Raw genomic sequence first — 14,735 nt, 5'->3', positions numbered from 1 at the left:
TTCAGATATACTATTACCACCATCCTATCCGAAGGAGAGAGGGGGAAAAAAAGAAGAAAAAAGACACGACAACGTATGGACTAACATTTGAACAACGTAAATGTTTCAATTCAACTTCACGTGACATTTCCATTTTAAAAATAAATTAATATTGTTTTTGGGATATAGAGTAATTAATTTAAGCAATAAATAGTGAGGTCATTAAAATATTGAAATTGGGGAGGGTGCTTGTCTTCGGAGCGAAGTCACCGTTGCTAAAATTCAAAAAGGGGAATACCAAGAGAAGGGGCATTTTTGGTGATTATCCACCGAACGGTGCCACGTGTCATGAAACGAGAGGAAGAAGTAGCTCTCCGGTGTCCTTTCCACAATATAATCCCAATTTTGCATCTAAACATTCACTCATATTACCGCTCACTGCCACTCCCTCTCTCTCCACCGTCAAACTCAAGCTTCCCGTTTTCCGATCCCTCTTCCCCCACGCGCCTCTCGCTCCACCCTTCGCCACGCGACGTTGGCGTTTTCTAGAACACGCTTAGTTTCTTTCTTTATCACAATGTCGTTTAGTTCCAGCTGCCAGCGTTTTGCTTTCCACGCACAGATTTGAACTCTGCGCTTCCTTCTTGTGGCTTTTGGAGACTTCACTGTGCATTCTGCGTAGCGAACCGCGGCTGTTGTCGGTCCTGTGTCCGCGAGGTGAACGAGAAACTCGGTTTGGTTTTTTGTTGGGGATTTAGGGTTTAGGTTTTGGGGGATGAATCGTAGTTTCAGGGCTCAGGAATCGCAAATGCACTCTGCGTTGAAGCAGAGGGAGCAGCAATTTGGGGCTTTGAGGGCTTCGGTGAGGAAGGAGAAGGAGGAGGAACTCGCATTGTTTCTGGAGATGAAGAAGCGCGAGAAGGAGCGGAATGATCTTCTGCTAAACAGCTCTGAGGAGTTCGATGCACCTCTCGGTATAGATTTATATGCTCAAGAGTTGTTGTTGTTGTTTTTTTTTTTTTTTTTTTTTAATGCTTTTGAGGATTTGATTTTCTTTACAGTGTTTGGGGGACTGGTGTGAGCTTTTGAAGTTGTGTCTGTTAGTTTTTCATGTAGGTTAGAACTTTTAAGTGGACGGAGAACTAGAAAATGATTTTATTGTTTGGGTTTCTCCATTGTTGCAGGGTCGAATGCGGGCACGAACCCCATATTTAACATTTCTTCTTCCACGCCAGCTCCTGTGCGGAAGACTGGTGTTGATGATTTTCTCAATTCGGAAAATGATAAGAATGACTATGACTGGTATGTGGTACCTTTTCTAGTAGCATTTTGATTCCACATGTTTCCTTCATTATGTTTATCTTGTCTTGCCATAAGTGTTTATTAGTGCAATGATGGAGTTCTTGCTGTATGAATAATTAATAATTAATATGATGGTAGATTTTGTAGTACATATTTATAGACCACTTAACTTGTCATATGAAATAGAGCATTCCTTTTTTCCTGTCTCGGATCTTAGCTCCTTGTAGTTTTCCTATTCGTATTAGACTGTGTATTTGATGTTAGATTTGTAGTACATATTTATAGACCGCTTGTCATATGAAATAGAGCTTTTCTTTTTTCTGGTCTTGGACCTTAGCTCCTTGAGGTTTTCCTTTTCGTATTAGACTGTGTATTTCATAGATAAACGCTGTAATGATATTGATCTGATTCGATAGGTGTGGAAATGTGTCACGCTTGGTCAAGTGCCTTACCTTAAATGATCTGGTTTATTTCGCAAATGTAAAGTGCGAGTTTGATCTATTTACCTAATATAGGCTTTGTTGGTCTCATTAGAGGGACTATTTTTAAAAGCATACTTTGCAACATGGACTGCCTGTTTGGTTTGAAGTTTAGGGGCAATGAGTGTGCGTCAACTTGAAGTAACTCATCTCGTGTCTGTGTTATTGACCTCCCTTGACATACGAGTGTCTTGTATGCCTATCCAAACACACTAAGTTGGCCAAACATGTTTAGATGAGGCCTTTTACAATACGGGTCTAAGAGTCCTTTGGAATGGCTCAAAGCCCAACATGTTTAGCCAGCATTTAGAAGAGCTTTTGCCTATCTTATCTAGTAAATTGGTCTAGACTTGATGTAGCCTTGGCTATAGGTCCTCAACAAGTTGCGTGGTCTATACCCACCCATCTAGGTATGGGCACGCACACATAGAAAGAGAACGGAATCGGGTTCTCATTTTTTGAAGCCTTCTAGAAACCTAGTAGCTTCCACCTAGCGGAATAGTTGAAAAGCCATACAGAAAGGCATGCATACATTTCTGTTCTTGGGGAAAATTGTAATATCTGAACTGGTAGAAACGGGAGTAAAATTAAATCATCTTTGAAGCAGTAACAACTAATGCAACCTTATTCAAAAGATGAATAAGAGATTAACATTTTCTTTCTTTACAATAATAGAGGGTTCAAAAGAAGATGGAGAAAGGTTCTTACCGTTTTTGTCCCTGACTTGAAACTTCATTTTGATATGACAAGGGATCAAATTTCAGTAAATACAAGGACCGAACTCACTATTTTAAAAATGTAGGGACTAAAATCATTTTTGACCTAAACTTGAGGGACCTAAAACACATTCAACGTAATTTTTATTTTATTTTTTTAATTTTACTTTGATATTAATATTATTAACTGAGAGAGAAGATTGCTATAGTGCTAATTGTATTTTGAGCTTTTCAATAAAGGGAATTCAGTCAAATATAATTATTTTGCTTATAATCATGGCTATTTTATGAATTACTTAATTCTATTATATTACCTTAAAAATTAAAGTGGCTATAGGAAGTTCCAGGAGACAATTCCTACAATGTACCTCATAATGCTTGCTACTAACCTAATCCATTAGGATTCATTTGACCGCCTTATGAGGAAGACAGTATAACTCTAGATCAAACTGGTTTATAAGTGCATTTTTGGAAATCAGTCTCCTTCAACATCAATGTCTGTTGAACTCAATGACAGGGGAGAGTTCCTTCTACTTTTGATTTTGGAAAGTCGGAATGCCTGTTTGAGTCATAGATAACACAATTCAAACACACCCATATACAGAAGCTGCAAAAATTGATTACAATATCCTGAAATTTTTTGGGAAAAAAATGGCTTCTATAAATTATTCTCGTTTCTATTGCTTCTGCATCTCATTGATTTTTATTATTGCGGATTATTTGTTTATTTACTATTTCACCCACTATTTATGTAACCAAATGGCCTTTTAATGTTTCAAAGAGACAATTTTAGATAAATTTCTCACTAAGCATTTATAGGAGAAGAAAATATAATGAATCAAAGAGGTAAAAGAATCAAACTGTTCTAATAAGTTAAAATTTCCCTATGCGCCCCAACTATTCATAAGTTCCCTCATCTAACTTTTCCATAAGCTATGGCACATGAGCTGATTTTAATTTATGATAAAAGTTTGATTCATTTTACCTCATTATTTCTTTTAATTGTCTTCTCCTATAAGTGTTAATTGAGAAGTTTGTCCTAACTGGCTCTAGATAGAAAGTTATGTAAAGCCAGAACTAATGATTATCATTCCAATTGGTGCTTAGCATGTTTAATGTGTTTTCAGGCTTCTAACTCCTCCCGGTACTCCTCTTTTTCCTTCTTTGGAAATGGAAAGTCGAAAAACTGTTATGAGTCAGCTTGGTACTCCAACCGCACGTCCTGTAGCATTAAAATCCAGGGTAAGCATTTTCAATGAAGCTTTTAGATGATGTCAATTATTTTGAAATAATTGGTAATTGTAGATGTACATCTCGTGTCTGCTAATTGTATAATGAAACATTTGTTTGAAATATCATCATCATCATCATTATTATGAATGTGGTGTTGAATTTCAGCAGTAGTAATTGATTTGTTTAATATGTTAGTGTATACTGCCCCTCAAAACAGTGATATCCTTGGACTACATGAAATTAGCTTTTCTCATCCTATTGCATATTTGTCAGGTTTTTCATAAAATGTTTCCATAAGAGTCCCAATTTGTATCGAGACTTTTAGATTTAATATGTATGTTATACATTCTTGTTTTTCTAATTTTATAGTGATGAAAACAGTGATTCTCTTTATCTTTTTAGTGATTCCCAAAGTAAAGACCCGTTAGTGCTTTATTGAAAATTTAATTTTTGATAGAGCCCAACAGACATTGATTGATCTGTTGTCACTGATCTCTCATGGTGAATATTGGCGTTGTTTGTTGTTAGTGTCAGAAATTCAATCTTCTTTTTCTAATTGTTTCCTTGTGGTTATAGTTAGCAAATCATCAATCTGAGCCTGTTGGGAGGACAAATTTAGTATCTAAACAAGCTATTTCCTCTCCTGGGCTGAGTTCTTCAAGTGTTGGAACTAGGAGGCCGTCATCATCAGGGGGGCCAGGATCACGACCTGCAACTCCTACTGGGCGCCCTACATTAACTGCAACTTCAAAATCATCAAGACCTTCGACACCTACACGATCTACCTTACCTTCAACTAGGTCCATGGCAGCTACATCCAAGACCCCAACTTCCACCATCAAGCCTGCAGTTTCTGCCACTAAGCCTTTGACTTCTGCCACTAAGACTTCAGTCCCTGCAGCTAAACCCACTATTCCATCGAGATCATCTACACCTTTGTCAAGATCTGCTGCAAGATCTTCAACACCAACTAGCAGGCCTACTTTACCTCCTTCCAGGTCCACATCAAGAGCTTCTACTCCAACCCGGCGACCATCTTTACCATCAAGTGAACCCAGTATATCTGCTTCTTCAGTTAAAGCTTCTTTGAGCCCCAAGCCAGCTACTATAACATCAAGGCAGCCAACTCCTGTGACGACAAGAAAGCCAGCTCCTGTGAACTCGAGGCAGCCTGCAGCACCATCACGTGGAACTTCGCCAACAATGAGATCAAGACCATGGAAGCCATCTGAGATGCCCGGTTTTTCACTTGACGCTCCACCTAATTTGAGAACTACATTACCTGAAAGGCCATTGTCAGCAACTAGGGGCAGGCCTGGAGCACCCTCTTCCCGGTCTTCGTCTGTTGAGCCTTCTTCTAGTGGAAGACCCAGGCGACAATCATGTTCTCCTTCAAGAGGAAGAGCTTCCAATGGCACTGTTCATATCAGTGGAAACTCTGTGCCGGCAGTTAGTCGTTTGCACTCCAAAGCGAATGATAATGTCAGTCCTGTTGTAATCGGCACAAAAATGGTTGAGAGGGTAATAAATATGCGGAAACTAGCACCTCCAATGATTGATGACAAAAACTCTCCCCGTAGTAATCTGTCTGGCAAGTCAGCTTCATCTCCAGATAGCTCAGGTTTTGGAAGAACACTTTCAAAGAAGTCCTTGGACATGGCGATTAGGCACATGGTGCGCATCTTTCTGCATCCTATTTATTGTCTTTCATGAAAATGAACTTGTCATGGGCCTCATGGGATACCTGCATATAAATCATTACTCTTCTCATTAAACCGATTAACTTGTATTGATTAGAACCAGTTGAGTTGGATGATTCTTTTCTTATCATTTTGCTTGTTTATCTATTCAATAGGATATAAGGAGAACCATTCCAGGCAATTTACGGCCACTAATGACAAATATTCCGGCATCTTCTTTGTATAGCGTGAGGTCTGGATCTCATCATGGGCGAACAATTAGTGTTTCAGGCTCTCCTCATGCCACGAGCAGTAATGCTAGTTCTGAAGTGAGTGTAAACCAAAATGGTCTTTGTTTAGATAACAGCGAAGTAGATGATGAAATTGGTAGCGAGAGATGTGGTCAATCCCCTGCCAGCGTACGGGGCAGGTAAACTTGTCAGACACTGCGTATTTAAATAGAGGACCAGCGTTCTTAATTCTTATCCTGGTTTCAGCCATAGTGGATTTGCATATGGAGCTAACCATGCTTGTACTGATGTAAAGCTTCTTGGAAGTGATTTAACCTCATGTAATGAGAGGTACTCTAATTTTAAGTAGGCGGATTATATGTTGCAGCGGTAATGCTCATTTTTTTAAAACAAGCTGAGGTTTATCCTCCATATATGAAAATTGAGCTTATTATCTGGAAACATAATGTCGATGTAAATTCTTGACTAATTAGCTGAGACTGCGTATTTAAATTGAGCTTATTATCTGGAAACATAATGTCGTAGTCCTCTAACACCAACAAAACAATATTATTTTCACTTCAGCCATTGCAAATTATCATTTGTTATTTAAGCAATAAGTTACGATTAGTTAACTTTAAGACTAGTCATCTTTGTAGCTATTAACCTAATTTTATTTTATTTTTATGTAATATTTCCCATTCTTTTTCCAGATTTTCCCTTTCCTCTTTTCTATCACTTTTTTTTATTGCTATGGTTTGTCCCACATATTAGAAGAAATTTCATTATTATTGTAAACACTGAAATTTATTGATGTTTCTTAATTTTATTAATTCAAATGATTATGTAATTAGTTGTTTAATTGTAGTAAAACTCTAAAGATTAAGGAATTTTTCTAAGTTTAGTTGGTTAGGAGTTCTTTTGAGTCGATGTCAAAATTGATTAAGTTTAGGAGAAGGCATGTAAGGTTTTCTAAAGATGTGAATTTTAAGTTTATTTCTTAAGAAATCTAGAGAAAAGTTAGAGGGAGGAACTTTTGAGCCAAGAAGACTTTTTTCCTTTTGTTGATTCCATAGAGTGTAGGGCCTTCCCTGAAGTTAGTTTGAGTAACCTTGTTGAGATTCAAAGCTTTTGAAGCTGAGAATCAGTAGGAGAAGTTGTCGTACAAGAAGTTCAGATTCTCAATTTCTTCATCTTTGGAAGGTTCAAGGTAAGGGAAACTTGCGTGTTTTAAGTTGTATTCTATGTGTTGATTGTAGCTTTTGAATTTCAACTTTTATGGTTGTCTTGTTGATATGGGGAGGAGAAATATGAAGTTTTAGTGGTTTCATGTTGTTCTCCTTGTTGGAAAGTTTAGTAGTGGAAGAGTTGCATGGTGATAAGATGTATAATGTTAAAAGAAGTTGTGTTGTGTTATTGACTTGGGACTAGATGATAGGTGTTGTTTGAAAAGATGAATATCTCATGACAAGGGTATTGTGTCGTGGTGTTCTGAGAGTCCAATTATTGAAAAATCCTTCTCGAGTATAGTTTTCTTTTAAAGTGGAGTCTTGATTCTCCTTTGGGTTCATAATTAATATAGTATGGGATAAGGTCGAACCGTACTGGTTTAGAAATGACAAACTGAGTAAGGTACAAAGTTGGAAGTCAAATTCTCTAACTAAGTACTAGAAAGGTGCAATATTTGGAAGGTAGTCGGTAAACTAATTTCATATAGACTTAGTTATGCATGTTAAGGCCTTGTTGTTTAATTCTTGACAAAGAAACTCGACTTTCCTAGCCAAAGTGACAAAATCTGAGAAATCATGTTTTATTTTGGATTGATATTTAAATTTATTGTTGATCTAGCAAGTTCAAAAAGATCGCATCGTTATGTTGGTTTGATAAGATCAAGTCACATAAACTGCTCACCGGATTGTAATAGATCTCTTAATTGAAATGTGTAACGACGTATTATATTGTTGTGTAACTTGTGTTGATATGTGTTAAGTTGTATTGTGTTGTAAGTTGATATGTGTTTAGTTGCTACCAAGTTGTTTACAAGTTGGGTTGCAATGTTGCAGTGTTGTTTAAGGTTTTTTTGTTGTTCATTGTTGGGTTGATCACATGTTGTGTTGAAGAATTTCATTGTTGATATATCAAATAATTTACTTGTATGTGTTGCCTTGTTGTGTGTAAGCATACTTTTGCATTTCTTTGTTGTTGCACTGCGATGATTATACTAATGAGAGTAAGGTAAAACTAGGTTGAAGGATTGGTTGTTTGAGTATCATTCTAGAGATGACGATCTTTTGTTAGATGCTACTTTGATGTAGCTTGTATAGTGTAGATGCTTGATTGACACCAGAGATATATTTTCAATATTATACTTGATGTATATTATATATATATGTACAAGGATTTATTGTAATTTTAAGGACTTTATATTTTCAAGTTATATTGGTAGGAATTATTTTATGTTTTCTGTACCTTATATATATATATATATATATATATATATATATATATATATATTTGTTGCATAAATGTTTAGGTATTGTAATATGATAATCCTAGTATAGTTTTTTTTTTTTGTATTTTCGTTGCTTAGATGTTTCATGTTTATAAAGTGTAATGATTTATTAAGTTGTTATAATTATCGATTGACAAGCACACGAATAATACATTATTTTCTTCATTGATCATATTTTTGATAGATCTATCAATGAAATTTTAGCTACATATTTTGCTAATGAATTTATCTAATAACAGTTATCAACATTTTTTTATATGAAATTATAGACTGATTTTATAATGAAAAATTACTGACAAATTTTTTCGTTAGAAATTACTTACAAATTTTTCCGTGAAAATTTATTGACATTTTTTTCCTATGGGTAAATATTTTTTTAATTGGATAATTTATATTATATTAAATTCCAATAATTTCTTTCAATATTTCTTTTCGGCACTAAAATCCTTTATAGACAACAAAAAATTACTGTACTAATTATGATACACTCCTTCTAGACTCAAATATAAGGAAAAAGAATATCTACAATTTTTAGACTTTTTAAATATTAGTAAATTATAACTAATTTGACCTTATTTAATATTATTATTTTAAAATAAATATTAAATTAAATATGATTATTGTTTTCAATAAATATTATTAAGGGTGACTTAGGAAGTAAAGTTTAGTTTTTTTTATTTATATGAAATCAATAAAAATAAATAAATTTAACTAATCTTTTTAATATGTATGAATTGATTTTTTTTTTACTTATAAATGAGTCCAAAGGACCACCATACAATGATTACAATTTAAATTTTTTTACAAATAAAATTAAATAAAATAATAAACATATCACATTTTGATACATTTTACTAAAATAGTCTCACTCTTCCAATAAATACATTACTATTGTGGTAATTGAATAATTTATGAGAAGATAAATTAAAAAAATATTAATATTATATAAAAAAAGTAAAAATATTAATTATTTTAAGATATTTTAAATCTTTTTCATTCATTTTTTTAATTAGTTTTCCTACTTTTATGATAAACATCAAATGCATTGAATTTGCTATTTAATACTTTTTTATAAAGAAGTAAAAATTAAATATGAAAATATAATAATATTCTATTGCATATCATAAAATACAAAATACAAATAATTTGGTCATGATTCATGTGTTAGACTTTTCCAACTTCGCATATGTGTAAAAATCTTAGTTCTTGTCATTTTTAATAAAAAGAGAATTCCATTCTCATCCATAATTCTTTGAGTTAATTTTTTTCTCTTATTTATAATTCTTTAAACATAAGCTAATTTAAAAAGTCAACATGCTATTCCAAAGAATATAAAATTTATTAAATTATGTGATCAAAAGGACAATATATTTAAACGTATGATAAATTAATACACTGATTCACCAATTTTCTGTCATTTGAGTGGATGATAAAAAGATTTCCTTACGATTAATAATATCAAAGAAAGAACTAATATTCAATTAGGAGCGATGAAGGATAAGAAGAATTATCTTTACTTTTATGTCATGTAATTTTTTTTATAAAGGATAACGTCAATTGATGTGTTAATTTAAAATAACTTACCAAGTTATTGTAATATGATTTTTGAGATTTATGATTAATATGTTTCTCAAATTTTATCATTTATATCTCATTTTAAAGTTTGGTCAAAATCAATGTTTTTTACATTTATCTTACTTTTTCAGTTTTTTTTAATAGATAATAATGTAACTATTACTCAAGTTTTTTTTAATAGATATTAGTCATATTAAGAATACAATATCATTAAAAACATTAAATTGATGGAGAAAATTTCTATGCAAGGTTTGAAATAATATTTTTAATTAATTAAATCAATTTATAAAAATATACATGTAATCAAAATCATAAATTTAACTAATTCATTCAATTATGTACTAAATTTATGATTAGCAAGCCTCTCTCTCAAGTTTTAATATTGAAAAAGTAGCAATGCATGGACATGAGTTATATAGAAAGGGTGGGATAGCTAGCCCCAAGATTTAACGCGGCTGCATACACAAGGCAGGATTCGAACCCCTGACCTTGCTTAAGCGTGGATCAACCCCTACCGCTGAACCAGACACTTGGGGTTTTACAACTTGTGAGTATATACATTAGTGTATATAAGTAATAATGAGTAGTCCCTCTTATATTACTTTTTTATTATTTTATTTTAAAATTTAAATTTAGTATTAATGAAATAAATTAATTTTTTATCGTGTAAATTTTAAAAAACAAACTAGAACGCATATTTAAAAAACTTGAACGTATTTTTTTATCATTCAATTACTAACGTAGTTCACTAGAAATGCTTGGCTATAGTATCAATGGTTTTTTACATTTCTTTAAGTGTTTTACCCTTTTTAACATATATTATTGTAATTATTATTAGCTATCGAAATTAACATATTATGAAATATATATTTGGTTAAATACTTCATTTGGTCCCTTACAATGTTTTTTTGTTTCAATTTAGTCTCACTTTAATTTTTGGTCTCAATTTGGTTCTCAATAACTTAAATTGAAACAAAAAAACATTGTAAGGGACCAAAAGAGATATTTAACCTATATATTTTATGCGAATAAACTAATCGGTTGTCAATTATAAAGAAGTGTATTTATGTATAATTGACAATTTTGAAAAGTCACATAGTAGAAAATTACATACAATATTGAAAATATACTCCATTTGATTACATCATGTTTTTTCAAATTTAAATTTTAAATTAGACATAGACCTGATACACAGATAAAAAATAAATTATTTAAATTAAAAAAATATTATTTTATTAGTTAATATATAAATTATATATAATTTTTTAATTATGTAATATACGTTTCTTATTATTTTTTTCAACAGATAAGTTTATTATTATTTGTAAATAAAAAATATTATTATAAATATTTTTTTATATTAATATTTATATAATATTTCATCCTTTATTTTTTTGTTAGATTCAAATTCAAAAATATAAGATTCAAGTAAATAATCTTTTAAAAAGTTCATAACTAAAGTTAATATATCCAAATAAATATTTTTTATAACTAAATTATAAAACAGTCTATTTCAATATTTTATTAAATTAATAAATCAATAATAAAAATATATACATACATTCATTATTTTTAAATATGTAATTCTTCATATATAAATTTAATTATTGATAGGTTTGCCAATTTTTTTTATAAAATTAATATTAATAAAAATTTATTATTATTTTTTTATTAATGAACATAAATGTCAATTAATAATAATTATTAGATTTTGACAAAAGTAATTTTTTTAATAATAATTTATAATTAACATTAATATTTTAATTACTATAATATTTATTATTTTTTTGAAATGGAGAATTTAATCAGATTAAATTTCTTAAATAGTAAATTAATAATTGAATATTTTAATCTACAATTAATATTAATTAATATTGCTTCATTTTTATTTATAATTAAAATTAATTTATTTGTAACTGAAAATTTAACAAAATTTAATCTTTTAATTAATAAAATCATTAATTCGTATATAGTTGCATATTGACAAGTAATTTAAAATTTAAGTTCAATGTAAGTAGGAAATAAATTAGATAAAATGTGTGACAAATCGAAAATAGTAGAAAAATGAAAAAAGTAGTACTTATTTGATGTTTTACGTCACTACTTCTATTTTTGACAAAAATTATCATGTAATTGTGTATCAAATCTCATTATGTGTGAAAAATTGAGAATAGTAAAAAAAATGAAAAAACTAATACTTTCTATTTTTGACAAAGATTATCATGTGAGATGAATATTAAACAAAGAAGATAGGAAATAAATTAGATAAAATGTAAATATGTAATATAAAGGGTTGAGGAGAAAAAAAAAAGAGAAGAAAAAATAGTCCATTTCATTTCTGATAAAGATTGTCATGTGAAATGAAAAATAAACAAAAGAGGGTGAGAGATAAATTAGATAGAATGTAAATATGTAATAATATAAAAGGTAAAGAGAAAAAAAGAAAGAAAAAATAGTATCTTTCATTTCTGACAAAGATTGTCATGTGAGATAAAAATTAAACAAAAAAGATAAGAGATGGATTAAATAGAACATAAATATATAATATAAAGGGTAGAGGAAAAAAAAAGACAGAAAAAAGTAGTAACTTTTTTATGATGATGATGAAACAAAAATTAGACAATAGAAAAATGAGAGGAAAAAAAAAAGAAAGAAAAAAAAAAGTAATAACTTTTTGATGATGATGATAAAATAAAAATTAAATAAATAGAAATGAGAGTTAAATTAAATAAAATGCACGTAGATGCAATATATAGAGAGTAAAAGGAAAATATGATAAGAGAATTTGTCATATAGATAAATGTGTTGACATGATATCATGTAAAATTAATTTTATAATAACTTATTAACGTAATAGAGTGTAACTTAACTTTTATATTATAAATAGATAGATGGATGTAGTATCAATTTATATATAATAAATTTTTTTGAAAAGTCACATAATAGATCACTACATATAATTGGGAAATGGGAATATACTTAATTAATTACATCATGTTATTTCAAATTCAAATTTTAAATATAGTATCAATTTATGTATAATTAAATTTTTTGAAAAGTTACATAACAGACCACTACATATAATTAATAATATACTTAATTATACCATGCTCTTTCAAATTTAAATTTTAAATATAATATCAATTTATGTATAATTGGAAATTTTGAAAAGTCACACAGCAAATCACTACATATAATTGAGAATATACATAATAAATTAAGTCATGCTCTTTCAAATTTGAAATTTAAATGTAGTATCAGCTATTATATGTGTAATTAAAACTTTAGAATTCATGCTGACACATTATCTTATATAAGGTATTTTGGGACTTCTTTTTTGTTTAAGCAACAAATACTTACAACATAAAAATTGTAGTACTAATTTTACGGTAAAATGACATCTTAAATTCACATACTTAATCTCTCAAAAGTCACATATATTTCTAAATTGTTTTAGAATTTAAAATAATTTTAAAATGTATCACTAAAATCTTAATATATTTATACTTAAATATAGATCCTAATATCGTATTATGTATATTAAATGAATGAGAACTTTATTAGTGTTTAAATTCTTTTAGCATGGAATAGATGTAGAAAATGTATAGAGAATAATATTATCAGTAATTTTGCATAGAGACAGGAAATGTGATCATTGAGTTTACACAATATAAATATTATTGAAGTGACTAAAAAGTTTAATTGGTGTAGTTCATATTTCTATAATTTAAAATCATATAATTACTAATAATTAAATTTATATTCTATGTTATTATTTTACTTATATACTACTTTTTTTTATGTAATACTTTTGATTTGGTATAAATAATGCATTAATATGTAATGTTATACAATTTTTCCTTTCATCATATATTTAAAATTATATATAAAAAAATAATACAATTGTATATTAAAAATTTATTAAATTAAAAAATAAAATGGTTGTGCATCGCACTAGTCACCCACTTAATTAAAATAAATTAAAGTGAATATTTTCATATATGACTATATGAGAATATGACAACTACGTCGAGTGTTTTCACGAAATTGTAGCCGCATTTATTATTTTTATAATTATTGTTTTAATAGTAGATTATAATTATAATTATTAATAAAACTTTATTAATAGCTATTATAAAGTATTACAATATTATGTGTAACACAAGGTTAAGTAAGTTGTTTAGAGTTTAGTTACTCTAAAGGAAAAGATATATAAGGTTGTTTTCGAAAACAGAATCTCATAATTTTCTTGTCAAAGAAATCTAGAGAGAAGTTATAAGGAGAATGACTCTAAGATTGTGAACTCCTTTTTCTCCCAAACTTCTCTATCTGATTCATTTCTTTCCATAGACTACTAATCTCTTCTATCATTTCTTGAAATTCAGGCTAGAAAGCTGAGATCTTGGAGATTGAAGAGGTTGGGCCGACTTCTCAGAGATTCTTCTTCCTCTTCTTTTCTGGGATGTCTTTGAGCCGAATTCAGGTGAGGGAAGCTAGAATGTAGGTTGTTTGGTTGCATGTGAGTTTGGAAACTCAATTGGTGCATGATTTTGGGGAATTTATGGCTGAATTGGGGGATTTTCTCAACTTCGAGGTTTTGGGCCATTTTTGGAATTTTGATGATTTTGATGCACTGAGTGGGTGCATGTAGGATCTGTGTGTGTTTCTAGATTGTCTGATGCTTGGATATCATATTGTAAGGATTGCATGTTGTGAATTCTTCTGATGTTTAGGTTTTTGGATGGATTTTTTTAGCTTGAGGGTTACTGTTTGAATCTGCGTTGTGCACGTATTCTTGGTGCTGAGAGTGCATTCAACAGAGACAATCATTTCCTAATCGCATCGAGCGCGAGATTAGTCGTGCCAGACGTGATTTGAGATGAGAGTCTCTGGATAAGTTACGTTAAGTGTGATGAGTGCCACGCCGGGCGCGATACTAGATAGTGGCTGTGTGTGTGGCGTTTTACTAATATGGCATCGAGCGCATGGTTAGGTGCGTCGGGCATGGAAGCTCCTGGAAGTCTCTGACC

The 14,735-nt window shown here is 30.3% G+C and overlaps 1 protein-coding gene across 1 annotated transcript; it reads left to right on the top strand.

The window, feature by feature from the left end:
• The first annotated feature begins 211 nt into the window (after positions 1-211).
• Positions 212-6,156, top strand: LOC109800680 (flocculation FLO11-like protein). Its single transcript, XM_020361508.3, has 5 exons — positions 212-953; positions 1,164-1,281; positions 3,604-3,718; positions 4,286-5,383; positions 5,565-6,156. Exons 1-5 carry the CDS (start codon positions 755-757, stop codon positions 5,820-5,822), a joined length of 1,788 nt encoding a protein of 595 aa, XP_020217097.1. The 5' UTR covers positions 212-754; the 3' UTR covers positions 5,823-6,156.
• The last annotated feature ends 8,579 nt before the right edge of the window (positions 6,157-14,735 follow it).

Source organism: Cajanus cajan, chromosome 3 (genome assembly GCF_000230855.2).
Source record: "Cajanus cajan strain Asha chromosome 3, NIPB_CcT2T_4, whole genome shotgun sequence".
Lineage (NCBI taxonomy): Eukaryota > Viridiplantae > Streptophyta > Magnoliopsida > Fabales > Fabaceae > Cajanus > Cajanus cajan.
The sequence above is the reverse complement of the archived record's forward strand: the minus strand, read 5'-3'. Positions and strand labels throughout refer to the sequence as shown.

Coding starts and splice junctions, on each gene's coding strand:
- LOC109800680 (XM_020361508.3), top strand. CDS start 755: ATGAATCGTAGTTTCAGGGCTCAGGAATCGCAAATGCACTCTGCGTTG. Junction 3,719..4,285: donor CTGTAGCATTAAAATCCAGG/GTAAGCATTTTC, acceptor TTGTGGTTATAG/TTAGCAAATCATCAATCTGA. Junction 5,384..5,564: donor ACATGGCGATTAGGCACATG/GTGCGCATCTTT, acceptor TCTATTCAATAG/GATATAAGGAGAACCATTCC.